This window comes from Protobothrops mucrosquamatus, unplaced genomic scaffold (genome assembly GCF_001527695.2).
Source record: "Protobothrops mucrosquamatus isolate PMUCROS unplaced genomic scaffold, P.Mucros_1.0 scaffold1082, whole genome shotgun sequence".
Taxonomy (NCBI): Eukaryota; Metazoa; Chordata; class Lepidosauria; order Squamata; family Viperidae; genus Protobothrops; species Protobothrops mucrosquamatus.
This window is the reverse complement of record NW_015387310.1, coordinates 315,592-331,516: the sequence shown is the minus strand read 5'-3', so window position 1 is coordinate 331,516 and position 15,925 is coordinate 315,592. Positions and strand designations below refer to the sequence as shown.

The following is a 15,925-nucleotide window of genomic DNA, read 5'->3' as shown; positions in this document are numbered from 1 at the left end:
AATTTGCCAAGAGACCTTTTGTGAAACTTCCATTTATGTAAGGTGCAGCGAATGCAGAAACCCATGCAGTTTGTGTCTGCAGTGGGCTCCGAACCAAAGGCTCAGTATTAAGAGCCTGTCAAAAGGATTAAGGAATCCTTGCCTGGATGTGACTGAGAAGTGGGGAAGGGTCCCATCTTTTCTCCCGCTACCATTTAGGTCAGTGTTTTTCCCCAGTGCTGGCTGGAGAATTCTGGGAGTTGAAGTCCACCCATCTTCAAGTTGCCAAGTTTGAAAAAAAAACAAACTTGATTTAGTTTAAAAGGGATTGTTCACGTTTTAGGCTAATGCCAGAGTGGGCTCTCATTGTTTACCTAGGGGTGAATGTTGACACCAACACACAGCCTACTTTTAAATCATTGCAGATACTTAAGATGTTGTGCCTTTCCCCCCCCCCCAATTCTCCCAGGAATCGTCCAGTGGCCCTCATAAAGAGCAGCCGACTAAACATGACCTGCCAAATGGATCCATTCTGCAGACGAAAGCCAAATGCCAGCGGACGCGCAGCAATTCAGCCAGTAAGTTTCTGCAGTTTAGGCTACGTACAGATGCACGCAGATGTGCATAATATACACACTTGACATTGATTCGGCCTTGCTGCACCAAGATCTGCACAAAGTGTAGCAATCTAATGATTCCCATTCTGGAGATGACGATAGGAAAGGGAAGGAGATGCTTGCAGATGCCTATTAAAAACGGTGAAGTAGGAATGTTCTGGAAAGAAATGCAGCCAGGTTGTTTATCTCTACCATGCTTAAAACTGTAGAGATGAGAGTGGATTTTAGAAGGAGCCTTCTATCCCACCACCTCTTCCTGGGATTGAACGCACAGTATCAGCACTGGAATCTTTCAGGTTTGGGGGTTCTATAATCTCCCAGGACTTGAGATGGACACCTAACATTAAAACCATCATTAAAAAGACCCAAGAAAGAATGTCTTCCTGCATCCACTCAGGAAGTTCAAACTATGCCAGGAGCTGCTGATACAGTTTGACAGAAGAATTATTGAGTCTATCATTTGTAATAATAATAATAATAATAATAATAATAATAATAATAATAATAATAATAATAATAATAATATAATAATGTGCAATCCCAAAACAACTGGAGCACCACTTGAACACCATTGGCATTGACAAATTCGCTATTAGTCAATTGCAAAAGGCAGCCTTATTAGGAACTGCTTCCATCCTGCGACGAGATCTGTAATACCATCAAACATCCACATCTGCCTATCCCAGGTCCTTGGTAAGGACTCGATAGGTAGACAAAATGCCAAATCCAGTCTGAACATCTGGCTGACTGTGCGATGATCCATAATAATAATAATAAAAAACTGCTTCAAGTGGTATGACTGGTTGGAGACTAGAAATAATAGAGGAGAATAAATGTGGAAAGGTCAAAAGTGGAAAATGTGTGTATAATAAAAACAACGGGACAACAAAGACAAATATTCTAAAGAAGAATAAGGGGGAAAATGTAAATAATAGAAGATTACCATTACGAAATTGCTGTTAAAAAAAAGGGAGGAGTATACACTGTCTGTGTATGTGTGTTATGTTTTGTTTTGTTTTGTTTTGTTGGTTTAAAAAAAAATTATTAAAAAAAAACCTGCTTCCATCCTGCGATGATATCTGTAATACCATCAAACATCCACATTTGCCTATCCCAGGTCCTTGGTAAGGACTTGATAGGTAGACAAAGATGCCAAATCCAGTCTGAACATCTGGCTGACTGTGCGATGATCAATAATAATAATAAATAATGTTGAAAGGAACCTTGGAGGTCATCTAGTCCAACCCCCTGCTCAGGCAGGAAACCCTATACCATTTCAGACAAATGGCTGTCCAGTCTCTTCTTAAAAACTCCCAGTGTTGGAGCATTCACCGCTTCTGGAGGCAGGTTGTTCCACTGGTTAATTGTTCTAACTGTCAGGAAGTTTCTCCTTAGTTCTAGGCTGCTTCTCTCGTTGATTAGTTTCCACCCGTTGCTTCCTGTCCTGCTTTCAGGCGCTTTGGAGAATAGCTTGACTCCCTCTTCTTTGGGGCAGCCCCTGAGATATTGGAACCCCGCTATCTGCTATAGAAGAACACTGCTGGACTTCTATAACTATCTGGTTTGGTACAGCAACCAAACAGGACAGGTACAGATTCCAACGGATAGTTAGGACTGCAGAAAGGACAACTGCAATCACCATGCCTTCCACGGAAGACCTACTGCATGGGTCAGAAAGAGGGCTGAGAAAATATCTGCAGACCCATCACATCCTGGACATAAACCGTTTCAACTCTTCTCCTCAAGATGGCGCTAGAGGGCACTGCAGGCCAAAACTACTAGAGACACAGGGACAGTTTTTTCTTTCCTGCCATCACTCTGCTGAACACCTAATTCCCACAATGTTGTCTAGTGTCTCTCTCTAGAACTAAGGAGAAACTTCCTGACAGTGAGAACAATTAACCAGTGGAACAACCTGCCTCCAGAAGTGGTGAATGCTCCAACACTGGAAGTTTTTAAGAAGAGACTGGACAGCCATTTGTCCGAAATGGTATAAGGTTTTCTGCCTGAGCAGGGGATTGGACTAGATGAGGTCCCTTCCAACTTTACTATTATTATTATTATTATTATTATTATTATTATTATTATTATTATTATTATTATTATTATTATTATTATTATTATTATTATATATTTACCCATGTAGTATGGCTGCAGTATTATTTTTATCGTTCTCATTATCTTCTTTACTACTTCCCCTTATCGGGATGATGATGATGATGATGATGATGATGATGATGATGATGATGATGATGATGATGATGATGATGTTGATGATGATGATGATTTGTGAGACAAACATCTTGTGTGTCTAACATCACTTGGCCAAATAAAGTATTCAGTTCAGTCTACTTTTCCCCCCCTCTTAAGGTGCTAGTCCATACTGGATAGGAGACGTTGATTGCTCTGTGGTCAAGAAGTCAGCCTCTCGGTACAGACAGTCCCTTTATAGCAACAGAAAGTCATTCTCTCAACAGCTGGAGAATGCAGCAGGAAAAACAGCTGTCAAGGTAAGAGGAAAAGGAAGCCCACCGGACTTTAGCGCTCCATCTGTAGAACGGTCAAGAAATGACAATGCAGATGGAAACGCAGCTTTCGGGCCAAACATTTCCTTCCTGGTTAGACTGCCCTACAACAAAGCAGCCTGTTTTCCAGAAGTCCTTGACCTCAGAAGAAGGAGGTCACTTCCATGGACCAAGGAGAACATCACCTGCATCTCCAAATGATGTTTGTTCCACCTTCCTTTACCTTCAGCATCCGTGAAGGACTGTAAATCCTCAGTGAAATGCATATTGCTGCTCTGTTTGCAGAATCGGTTAGAATCGTTTAGTTGCTGGATGAGCAAGTTAGAATTGAAATAAGGTCTGAACCAGGGTTGGTCTTCAGGAATTCTCCACCTCAAAACTTGGGAGGGTATTTTTTCCTGAACTTATCCAGGGAAAGGAGAGATTCTCCAGCAGTTTTTCAAGGGCTGGGCTACGCCTCTCTCTGCCTAGGAGACTGATAGAGAGCGAGGATTGTTCAGTTAAAGATAATTTGTTATGTGTGTGGTGTTTTTGCACTTATATAATTAGGAAGTGGCCATTAATACACATCCCTGGCGACTTCCTAATTAAATAAAGGCAAGAACAGAACCCTCCAGCTAGGAGAGTTTCACTCAGAGGAAACTCTCCTTCTCTGAAAAAGATTTCCGAAAGCAAATTTTGAATGATAAAGACAGGAAAAAAGAGGCAGGATTCAAGTCTCTGCATGGCACCAACAGAAACCTTGAGGAGATGTGGATGCAATAGAGCCATTTGGAGCCTGATTGTAGGTTACAACTACCATCCTCACTGGTTATGAAGAATGATGAAAGATATGTCACCAGCATATAATTCACAACTCCGTTGTAGGCGAAAATTGGGATACTTTAAATAAAAATATAATTTTTAAAAAATTCCTCCAGTATTATACTAACCTTTCCTTGCTGCTTCTTTCAACTGTAGCCTCTCTCCAGATCATCTCGCTCACTAAGTACCGCCCACCTCATGTCCACATCTTCAGGTTTACAGGCCTCCATGATCTCCAACATTGTTCTAATGAAAGGTCAAGGAAAGGTGAGATCTCTGCTTTATATGTCTTTCTTGGATAATATATAGGAACACTGGGACCAAAATGGTTTCCTGGAGTCCATTTTTTAAAACTCCAGTCTTCCTTTAAGGGAGAGATTGGTCTACAGCAGGGGTAGTCAACCTTGGCTCTTTTATGAGTCGTGGACTTCAACTCCCAGAATTCTGGAAGTTGAAGTCCACGAGTCATAAAAGAGCCAAGGTTGACTACCCCTGGTCTACAGCAATGTTTCTCAACCTTGACTTCTTGAAGACCTGTAGTCTTCAACTCCCAGAATTCCCCAGCCATGTAACTGAGGAATTCTGGGAGTTAAAGTCCACACGTCTTCAAGTTGTCTAGGTTGAGAAGCACTGGTCTGGAGAATCGCATCGTGTACTGGCAGATTTCGTTTCTGTTTACAATTTCAAGATTGCTCTTTCATCCTAACAAATCAGGGGCTCAGTGCAATAATATACTGTTATCCTTATTGTTCTTGAAAAGGCATTAAAAAATAACTATCCAAAAATGACCCGCTCTGTGCATGCTTCTGCAACTGGCTACTAATTCTGTGATGAATTGAACCACTCCTTCATTCCAATAATAAAAGTCCGTTCTAAGCAGGAAGCAAGACATTGTTGTTTTTCCCCATAGATTTTAAATGTTATTGAAATGTGCGGGATTTGAATGGTGCAGATCTATAAATGCATGCAAGGAAAACCATCCTGAACCAACAGGAGCATTGATTCATCCACGGCTACTTAAGAATAAATTCCCAGCACTTTTTGGAGTTGAGGGTAGGATAGGTTCTAGTTTCACAATTAGGGGAGTAAAGGAGAGAAACTTTCCTTCCTATTACATTTGGGGGTTCCCCCCACCCCCCATGTGTATCTGTATCGCAACTTTACTGCTCAGAGTTGAAGGCCAATAAAAACATTTTTTCCTCCAGGAACTTTTCACAAACAGAAGTGTTTTCATTGCTTGTTTAAGCAGTTAGTAAAAGGAGCAGGTGATTAATCAAGTAAAATGCCCCCTTTGTTCCTGCCCATTAGGGATTGGGTTTCAGCATTGTGGGTGGCCAAGACAGCATTTATGGCCCCATTGGCATCTATGTGAAGACAATCTTTCCTGGGGGAGCAGCTGCTGCAGATGGACGGTTGCAGGAAGGTAGGATAACGTTGCCCCCCCGCCTTTGAATGAATTGGAACTGGACGGTTTGGTTTACAGAAGGTTTCTGTAAACATCTGAAGGTCTATCTTGGGGGGAAAAAATGAGTGGGTTTAGTGGGTTTGATCTTATGTACAGCTATCCTATGGGGAAAGTGTGCATGTGTGTGTGTGTAATGGTTAGTGAACCTTGGTGAGAAGCTGATGAAATGCAGGTGCCAAAAACTAGCTAATAAGATTGTTTATTTTGATGCAACAGGAGATGAAATCCTGGAATTGAATGGAGAGTCAATGCACGGACTCACACACCATGAAGCTTTGCAGAAATTTAAGGTGATGGCCCTGTGCAATGTTTTTTCTCCTACATGAATTCTCCTCTTCCTTTTCTTTCTCTCCTCCCCCTACTCTTGCCCTTCCCCTTCCCCTGCTTCTCCTTCCCCTTCTCTTTCATGTATTCCTCCTCCTCCTCCTCCTCCTCCTCCCTTCTAGCACTGACAATGTTAGCTAGTTGCCTCATGAAATGTTTGCAAGAAAACAACCAAGCTCAGAGAGCACCAAGGACCCCACAATCCTCCTCCTCCTCCTCTTCTCCTTCTCCTTCTCCTCCTCCTTCTCCTCCTCCTTCTCCTTCTCCTTCTCCTTCTTCTTCTTCTTCTTCTCCTTCTTCTTCTCCTCCTCCTCCTCCTCCTCCTCCTCCTCCTGTTTCATGTTCTTCTCGTCCTTCTTCTCACAAGGCTTCCTTATTTCTAGCAGGCCAAGAAGGGTCTCCTCACACTCACCGTTCGAACAAGCTTCAGCACTCCATCTTCGGCCACCAGCTATTTATCATCTCACCTTTGTCGTTCTCTAAGTACCAGCATGTGCATCACCAAGGAGAACAGCTCTTTTGGTCCAGAAAGCCCAGCGTTTCCTCTGAGCACCATGAACCCCAATGACAGGATCATGATGGAAGTTTCCTTAAATAAAGGTGAGCAGTAAATATAGCAACCCTCCCCCCCAAAAAACCCCTCAAGTGTTTCCAGAATAGACTTGGCTCAAATATACTGTCCCTCTGAGCCTTTCCCCCCCCCCTTATTTTTGGGTGATGCTGTGCCAAAAGTACCTTCTGGTTTGGCAGGATTTGAGAGAGCAATCATTCTAATACAATGACTGGATTCATTAAAAAAAAAAATAACTTATTTGGCTAGCCTAGCACATCTACTCGGCTGTGGTGGCTTGCAGACCAGTTTTAATGTCTTAATATGTGTGTACTATTCTGGCATGTGAAATCGTGGTAAAACAAACCACAGCTTCGCACCCTTTGTGGACCAAGCTACCAGGCACGCATGCAGAAATGCTGAATGGTTGAGGATAGAGGCAAGCCTAATACTTGTTATTGACATAGAGTGACTATAGAGGAAAGTGGCACAATTCCTTGATCATTTGGATAGCTCACTTCCTCTTTGCCTCTCCTTCTCTTTTTAATATATTTTCCACAGAGGCTGGTGTGGGCCTCGGCATTGGCTTGTGCAGCATCCCTTACTCCCGGTACATTTCAGGGATATTCATCCACACTCTTTCGCCCGGGTCTGTGGCTCACATGGATGGGAGGCTCAGGTAGGTCAAGACTGAATAATTTCCAAAGTTTTCTGACATTCACTTCCCACTTTTTCAAAAGGTGAGAGGTTACAGTGCCACGTTTGTTTTTCTATTCCAAAGCCAATCTAATTTTTTGCCTGGAAAAAAAGGGCATACCTTACAATCGTTATGGGCAAACTCAATTCATCCACATGCATTGCAAAACTTCCTTCCTTCCTTCCTTCCTTCCTTCCTTCCTTCCTTCCTTTCTTTCTTTCTTCCTTCTCCCTCTTTCTCCCTCCCTTTCTTTCTTTATTCTTTCTTTCCTTCCTTCCTTCCTTCCTTCCTTCCTTCCTTCCTTCCTTCCTTCTCCCTCTTTCTCTCTTTCTTCCTTCCTTCCTTCCTTCCTTCTCCCTCTTTCTCCCTCCCTTCCTCTTTCTTTATTCCTTCCTTCCTTCCTTCCTTCCTTCTCCCTCCCTCTTGCTCCCTCCCTCCCTTCCTCCCTCTCTTTCTTGCTTTCCTTGAAATATCTCAATATTGAAATTCCCCTGCAAAGTGAAAGACCAGGCTGCAACAACAACAAAGAAAGAAACTGTAAGCACAACATAGCTGCTAAATTCTGTGCCAAGGCTCTGCTTCTTGCAAAGCAGAGCATCCGGAGAAAGTTTAGAGAAGTAAGAGTGAGATGAAACCAAAAACAGGAGCCTGGGTATTCTTTCTCTGTGCCATGAGTCAATCTTTGTCGAACCCTTTCTGTTCAGCTGGGCCTCCCTCTGTCAGTGAGACAGGGGCAAGAGATAACAACCATTGACCTTCTTCACATAACACACTTAAATGCAGTGGGAGGTGGATTAGCTTGTCCTAGGAGGACCCAGGTTGTTGGGGGCAATATGCTGACATTGTAAACTGACATTGTAAAATGCTGTTAAGCAGTGGTCCCTAAGCTTTGGGGCTTGGCTTTCTCTAAGTGCTGTTGCTGTATTAACAGTGACCCAACCAACTAACTTAGAAGGAGTGAGTGTTTTTCAAGTAGTATATTATTATTTCTTCTTCTTCTTCTTCTTCTTCTTCTTCTTCTTCTTCTTCTTCTTCTTCTTCTTCTTCTTCTTCTTCTTCTTCTTCTTCTTCTTCTTCTTCTTCTTCTTCTTCTTCTTCTTCTTCTTCNTCCTCCTCCTCCTCCTCCTCCTCCTCCTCCTCCTCCTCCTCCTTCTTCTTCTTCTGTTTTAAGATATGAGAAATGTAAAACTGTTGGGATGGCTTGTATGAGGAAAAAGACTTAAATATTTTAAGTGCAATTAACTCTAAGAAAATCGTAACTGGTAAAAATGTTTTTTAACATGGTGGGGAAAATAAATTGAAGTAAGAACTTTAATGACAGGATCTATGATAAGGGGATGAAGAAGATTAATTAGAAAAGAAGCTTCATAGGGAGGTGGCTGTTACTTGTAGAAATACTAGAAAAATGTTTGTATTCCATTGCGATCTACTAAAATACTAAGAAATGTACTAATTTAAGGTTGATAAAAGAGAATATTATTGGAAGGAGAGAAAATCAAGGAAAGCTACTATGTGGAGCATGGAATTATAGAAACTAATTGTTATTGATTATTTGTAAATATAAACCAAATATTAATGGTGATTATGTTAAAAAAAAGTAATAAAATATATTTTAAAAAAGGAGTGAATTTTTATGAGGGGGGAATTCTCAAATAAATAAGATATCTAACAGCTGTTTCCAAATCAATCAACAAGGTAATCAACAAGGTTGGACCCCACCTTCACAAAAGAGACATGTCCCCTTTATATCAAAAAGAGTGTGAGAGGAAGAAGTTGAAATCTGCTGCCTTAATTGGCCTATACATGGATTACTCATTTGACAGTAGAAGACAAGCTAAAATCCTTTGGGCTTCAGGCTTCGTGTTTGGAATCCTAAAGTAGCAAATAGAAACCACATTGGTAATGTTTCAGGTCTGCAAAAAATATACGATGTTGACAATGCTAAGGTTAACACTTGGTGTTTGTTTTGTTTTTTTTAATGTCAATCTTCTCGAAGAGGTGGAGATGAAATAGTGGAAATCAACGAGGCATCGGTTCAAACAATGACCCTTAGTGAAGTTCATGCTGTCCTAAGCCACTGCAATCCTGGCATTGTGCAAATTATCATTAGCAGGCATCCTGAACCACAGGTAAGGTGGAAAATGAAAGAAATGTATATATTTTAATGATCTCCAAGCACTGGGACAACTGCCAAAGTAGCCCTCCCCTCCCCCCAAAAAAGCCACACAAGTACCAAGAACACTTGTTGGCAAAGTTGTGGAGAACCTAAATCCAGTCTGAGTTTTATCAGGTATCTGCTGAGGCCTCTAGCCTTGCAAAGGTGTTGACCATCCTTCTTTGGAATCTCTTGGCCATTCTCTTTCTTTCATTTTTGTTGTCCCTTAACAGCAACCATGTATTTTAATTCTTATTGCTTAAAATTAATGTTGTGTAGCACTTCAAAGATGAAGGGGGAAAGATGCTTCAGAATGCATAAGACATGCGTATAGCGACTCTATGAAACTCCTTAAAGCAGCTGCATCTCTTTTTTGGGGGGGGGAAAGATGCAGTAGTTTTAAGAAGCTGCAGACAGTCCTAATATTGTGTTCTCTGAAGCAGAGCTCTTCAAACTTGGCAACTTTAAGACTTGTGGACTTCAACTCCCAGAATTCCTCAGTCAGCCAGGGCTGTCTGAGGAATTCTGGGAGTTGAGGTCCACAAGTCTTAAAGTTGCCAAGTTTGAAGACCCTTGCTCTAAAGTATGTTGCTGTTTTTGGACCCAAAGTGCTGCAAAAAACTATATATAAAATCGGAGATGGTTATTTTTCATTAGATCAACGGAGACCCCAAAGTTGAGTTGTTAACAAGTCTTGGCATGAAGTATCGTTCTGCAGTGAGTAACCCCCTTTAGATATCTTCACTGAAACCTTGGGCAAAAGGCTGATCTTCAGAATTTAATAGAATGTAATAGTGAAGCCCACCCATAGTTCTAGGGGAGACTTCAAAGTGGTGGTTAGGTGATTACAAAGTATTGTGGAAATGGAAATTAAAGCAGACTCTTGCCAGTCTTTAAAATTTTCAGCATGGTTTGATGGCCTGTGGCCTCTTGCAGGTTTCTGAACAGCAGCTAAAGGATGCTGTTTCCAATGCTATGGAAAGCAACAAGTTTGAAAGAGACAGATTCCACTGGAATGCAGAAGGTAAGGATTTCCCCTTAATGTAGATACAAATAATTTGCCATGCTGTTTAAGTATCCAACCAGGCCAGAACAGCTTAGAGACTTTTGTGGTCCATCAACCTGTTACTACAGTTGGTACCCAGATATCACAGAGAGAAAACCAGATCTTACGGGACAAAATAGCAAAGAATACTGAACTACAGTTTTAAAAATACAATCCAGCAGTTCCTTCGATCTGAACCTAAACTGACTTAATGGGTTTTGTTCTTTGTTTTCCTAAGATGTAAAAAAGGGTTAGAACGTTCTGGATATAACATCCCTATTGTAACATACAACCCTCTCCACCCAAAGCCAGAAAGAATTGGGTTGAAATGCATCTTCTTTGATAGTATCATTACTCCAAGACTTTCAGACCGTAAAATAAGGAATCATCACCTTCACCGTCACCAAGAAAACCTTAATTGTTCTTTGAGCAATTGTAATAGAAATAAAAAATAATAATGTGGCCGTTGATTTTGTATTAGTAAAGCAGGCATTAATTTTAGTGGACCACAGGGTAAAATCAATACCATATTGGACAGTTATCAATAACGAGAAAGAATTTAGATTAGTTCCTTGGCACAGAGTGATCCAGTGGAGATTTTTAAACTCTGAACTGCAGCTTCCCAGGTGATAACATAGACCTTTTGCAACCTTCATGCTTTGCCACGCAAGTAAGCTGTGTTGGAAAGGGCTACTGAAATCCTCAAACAAAATCCCAGGCCCTTTGGGATGCACAGAACCATTTGGGAAGGACTTTGGATTCTAGCCATTACCTTGTATCTCTTCCCTGCAGTGTTTGACCGTGTCCGTGTTCTACTTTTAATGCAGGGGGCAGCTGGCTTAAGAAAGCTCCCTGTGAAAAATACTTGGAGAAGAATGATGCCCACCTCAACCACCCTTCTCAAAAGCCAATGATCCGTTCCAGCAGTGATAGCAGTTACAACCCCAGGTCCTCTTGTGGAAATGGCCTGCTTTATCAGTTGACCAACGGCCCAGGAAAAGACCATCATCTGGATGTAGCGATTACACAGCCGCCAGGCTCCCGACATTCGTTTTCTGAAATGAGTTTACGAAATGAGTCTTCCCGGTCAGTATCTCAAGATGTCAACCCCCTTTCACCCCATGCTGCTAAAAAATGCACAGAGATCCTGGTTAGAAAACCCCGGTCCATCAAACCCAAACCCCCACCAAGGAAGTATTTCAAACAGGATTGCCCTGATAATGAGCAAACGATCAGAGAGATGAAAGACAGGCCCAGTCTGCCTGAGAGTGAAGTCCCACCATCTTCAAACACTCAGGTAAGACAAGATATCTATTATTCATTGGGGTTTTTTTTCTTTAAGCACATGAACCCAGGCATTATGTTGTTTGCTAAATATTGAAAATGTTATTTGTAAAAACCCTAACCCCAACCCTAACCCTAACGCAAATCCCAACCCCAACCCTGATCCCACCCTATTCCTATTCCTATCTTCTTCTTCTTCTTGTGCCATATCCGTTATCGGACATTGGCGACCATGTTGGCAATCCTGTTTTTATCAGCAGCCGCACAAAAAAGTGCTGCTGAGTTTTGTCCAAACCAGTCCCTTAGATTTTGAAGCCACGATGTTCTTCTTCTGCCTGGACCTTGTTTGCCTTCCATCTTTCCCTGGAGGATTAAATGGAGTAGGCCGTGTTTTTCTGGGTGTCGCATCACATGTCCGAAATATTCTAATTTTCGTTTTTTAATTGTTTTGATGATTTCCCTTGGCTTTCCCAGGCGGCTTATTATCCTATTCCTATAAAAAGTAATAACATAAAGGGGACATGTCTCTTTTGTGAAGGTGGGGTCCAACCTTGTTGATTACCTTGTTGATTGATTTGGAAACAGCTGTTAGATATCTTATTTACTTGAGAATCCCCCTCATAAAAATTCACTCCTTTTTTTTAAATATATTTTATTATTTTTTTAACATAATCACCATTAATGTTTGGTAAACAGTGTGTTGTCCGGGTTTATATTTACAAACAATCAATCATAACAATTAGTTTCTATAATTCCATACTCCACATAGTAGCTTTCCTTGATTTTTCTCTTCTTCCAATAATATTCTCTTTTATCAACCTTAAATTAGTACATTTCTTAGTATAACATACATTAACCCAGATAACACGATGTTTACCAAATATGAAGGTGTACGTTAAAAATCAATAAAACATATTAAAAGAAAAAAAAAGAAAAGAAAACCACACTTTACCCAAGAACATTTCACCAACGTTCTCTTCCTCTTTCAAATGAAAATGCAAATCAAATCAAATGGGAACTGGGGGAGGGGGAGAATACTGTATTTAAGCCTCTGAAAGCATCATTTTTATTTTTCCAGAAACAGAAATGCATGTGTAAATCAAGTCCCTATTTTGATTAAAAAAAAAAAGTTTAGGAATTGACTGCAAATTTTTTTTAAAAAGTGGCAAAAAAAAAAAATGATGGTTAAAAAAAAAGAGAGAAGAAATCCCTGTTATTTTAACCCAGTGTTTAGATCAGTGTTTCTCAACCTTGACAATTTTAAGGCATGTGGACTTCAACTCCCAGAATTCCACAGCCAGCAATGCTGGCTGTGGAATTCTGGGAGTTGAAGTCCACAGGCCTTAAAATTGTCAAGGTTGAGAAACACTAGTTAGATAAATCAGTATTCAACCAAATCCTAACTGAGTGTGATTGACTACAGAATCTAATGGCATAAAGCTGAACTAACAACAGCATTTGTCAGACTTGAAAGGCCAAGGTGGTTTTGTGCTGAGTTCTAGATGAAACCTTTTATGTTTCTCTAGATCAGGGGTCCTCAAACTTGGCCCCTTTAAGACTTCTGGACTTCAACTCCCAGAATTCCCCAGCCAGCCATGTTGGGAGTTGAAGTCCACAAGTCTTAAACTGGCCAAGTTTGAGGAGCCCTGATCTAGATGGAACAGCTTTAAAGGTACCAGAGAATGCAGTTTGATGCAACTAAGTGTTGTCAGTTATGTGCTTCCTGTTTTGTCGACAGGAAGTTGGGGACCTGCTGTGGCTGAGAAATAAGACGGTTGTAACGCACGGCGCATTTGCAAGTTCCTTAGCTCCACGAGCTGCAGAACAGCTGAAGGTGTCCCCGGGAGCTGCAGATCAGGAAAAGAAAAACAACAAAGGTAAGATTCGGTTCTCTGCAATGGAAAGTCAGCGTTCATCAAGGAGTCTCTTTTAAATGGGAGATAGGAATTATTTTGCAAATTCCAGCTTTGCAATCCTGGGCAAGTGATGGTTATTATGACCAAGACTGCAGATTGGCAGGCAGTTTTCTGCAAACATCTGAATAAATCTGTCTGGGATTGCACTCAAAATTAATATAACGAAGTGGGATTATCTAACTGCGCAACTATGTAGGTTAGTAACTGTGTCTACCTGGAAGTTTCTCAGCTGGTGGCACACCTGAACTTTGTCTAGGCTCAGAAGCTAAGGAGGTTTGGGATTTGTTAGCCCTTGTATTGGAGACCACCAGGAATTCCCATGATTACATTTGAATTTTTTAAAAAAAAAAAAAATAGAAGAAGATAATGACCTTGCGCCTCTGTTGCTATCATAAAAACTGCATGGACAGCTAGCTCCACCTGAAAGAGATTTTCTCAGTTTTTTGCTTACTTGGAAATAAATTTCACTCACAGGGATAGGGCTGCAAGGGAGCAATTCCAGGATTGTTAGTGGCACACATGCAAACCAATTTTTGTAGAGTTCCTTGGGTAAAATTGAGTTCGGTGGACCTTGCTGACAAGCGTGCAGGAACTGTAATCCTACAGGGCAACTTTGAATTCAGAATGGTCCCCTTGGCGAGAGCTGACATATTTTTTTTTTTAAATCATATGATGCATCTTAGTGTTTTCTGCCACTCCAGGGAAGACAGACCCATCTACAAGGCCTGCCCTCAGAAGACAAGCGAGGGTGGATTATAGCCTGGAGACGACAACCGAAGATCCTTGGGTGAGAATTTCCGACTGCATCAAAAGCTTGTTTAACCCCAGCATGGCTGAAGAAAGGTGCAGCTTAAACATGCCTCGTGGCATCGAGAGCAAAGATGGTGAGCCAGCCTTACATCGCTCAGGAGACGCCCTGAAGCCATCAGACACCGAGGAGAGTGATCCCAAAGCCTCTTCCATGTCAGAGGAAGGTGACTTTGTGAAGAAAGGTCCACCTGTAGCACCCAAACCAGCTTGGTTCCGCCAGAGCCTCAAGGGACTCCAAAAAGGAAGTTCAGAGGCAAAAACTCTCCGAAGCAGTAGCACTGAGCATCAGAGCCTATCTGACAATGAGCTGAGCTGCATTACCAAGATCATCCGGACCTCCCCTAGACCTAGAGGATCATCAATAAAGCAGAGAATAAGCTCTTTTGAAAATCTGGGCACTCCTCAGTCTCCTGAGAAGGGAACTCGGAAGTTGAGTCCAAAGCTGCCCACTGAAAAAGAGCAAGCTTCGAGTAGGCAGGCTTCCAGATCTGCTACATTTGATCCTCAGCCAGTGTCCACCAGTAACACTGACCACCGAGGCGCTGAGAGCGGTCCCTTGCCCTCCTCTCTAGAACAAAGTCAAACCAACGTGTCTTCTTCTTCTTCTGTGGATCACGGTGCTTCGCTTTCCAAGATGAACAACAGCACCCCTCTTGACTCATCTTTGAATCTTCCAGCCTCACAAAATGCGGAACTCGACCCGCCGGTCACAAAAGCACCCAGCCAACGAGCACGCAGCTTTCCACTCACTTCATCTCAGACCTATGAGATGTTGAAAACCAGCGCCGAGGGGGAGAAATGCAGCAAAATCTATTCCATTAGCAATCACTTCTCGTCGGCGTTGATGAAATCGTTAGACGGCTTTCCTTCTCAGTCTCCTCGCTGTAGTAGGAAGAGCCCTGGAGCCGCCAACGGAGGGGTTTCCGAATCTTGCGGGGAAGAAGACAAGATTGCTTCCCCTCCAGGAAGAGAAGTTCAGTCTCTGGACACTGGCTATTCTCTTAAGTAAGGTCTTTCTGTTTGTAACTTTGAAGGTGTGTTTCTTTCTATTTAAACAAAAAAAAACAAAAAAAAAAGAATCCCTTGGGTTTAGTATTGGCTTGGCAGTTTAAGTCTGCTTTTATACAAATGCACATATAATACTAAGCTATCATGTGATTTTGGCTTTAGCTTAGAATTATGCTCCCGCTTACGCATGTTGGCTTAGTCTTATTGCTAAACTAGACCAGGGGTAGGCAACCTTGGCTCTTTTATGACTCGTGGACTTCAACTCCCAGAATTCCTGAGCCAGCCATGCTGAGGGGAAAGGGAGAGGTTTCCAAGCTGAGCCATGCTGCCTCAGGAATTCTGGGAGTTGAAGTCCACGAGTCATGAAGGGGCCAAGGTTTCCCTCATGCTGGCTCAGGAATTCTGGGAGTTGAGGTCCACCAGTCATAAAAGAGCCAAGTTTCCTATCATCTAGGCCAGGGGTAGGCAACCTTGGCTCTTTTATGACTCATGGACTTCAACTCCCAGAATTCCTGAGCCAGCCATGCTGAGGGGAAAGGGAGAGGTTTCCAAGCTGAGCCATGCTGCCTCAGGAATTCTGGGAGTTGAAGTCCACGAGTCATGAAGGGGCCAAGGTTTCCCTCATGCTGGCTCAGGAATTCTGGGAGTTGAAGTCCACCAGTCATAAAAGAGCCAAGTTTCCTATCATCTAGGCCAGGGGTAGGCAACCTTGGCTCTTTTATGACTCATGGACTTCAACTCCCAGA

General features: G+C 42.0%; 1 protein-coding gene across 1 annotated transcript in view; it reads left to right on the top strand.

Annotated features, from left to right (window-relative positions):
• Window positions 1-448: 448 nt before the first annotated feature.
• IL16 (interleukin 16) overlaps window positions 449-15,925 on the top strand; it is a gene marked incomplete at its 5' end in the record, with an annotated part of 33,975 nt that continues 18,498 nt past the window's right edge. The window contains 12 exons of the mRNA XM_029284900.1: window positions 449-557; window positions 2,967-3,106; window positions 4,082-4,192; window positions 5,234-5,348; window positions 5,607-5,680; window positions 6,101-6,314; window positions 6,826-6,943; window positions 8,958-9,090; window positions 10,053-10,159; window positions 10,996-11,458; window positions 13,184-13,322; window positions 14,063-15,176. Of these exons, the coding sequence (XP_029140733.1) occupies window positions 449-557; window positions 2,967-3,106; window positions 4,082-4,192; window positions 5,234-5,348; window positions 5,607-5,680; window positions 6,101-6,314; window positions 6,826-6,943; window positions 8,958-9,090; window positions 10,053-10,159; window positions 10,996-11,458; window positions 13,184-13,322; window positions 14,063-15,176 (2,837 nt within the window). The remainder of the gene's footprint in view (window positions 558-2,966; window positions 3,107-4,081; window positions 4,193-5,233; window positions 5,349-5,606; window positions 5,681-6,100; window positions 6,315-6,825; window positions 6,944-8,957; window positions 9,091-10,052; window positions 10,160-10,995; window positions 11,459-13,183; window positions 13,323-14,062; window positions 15,177-15,925) is intronic.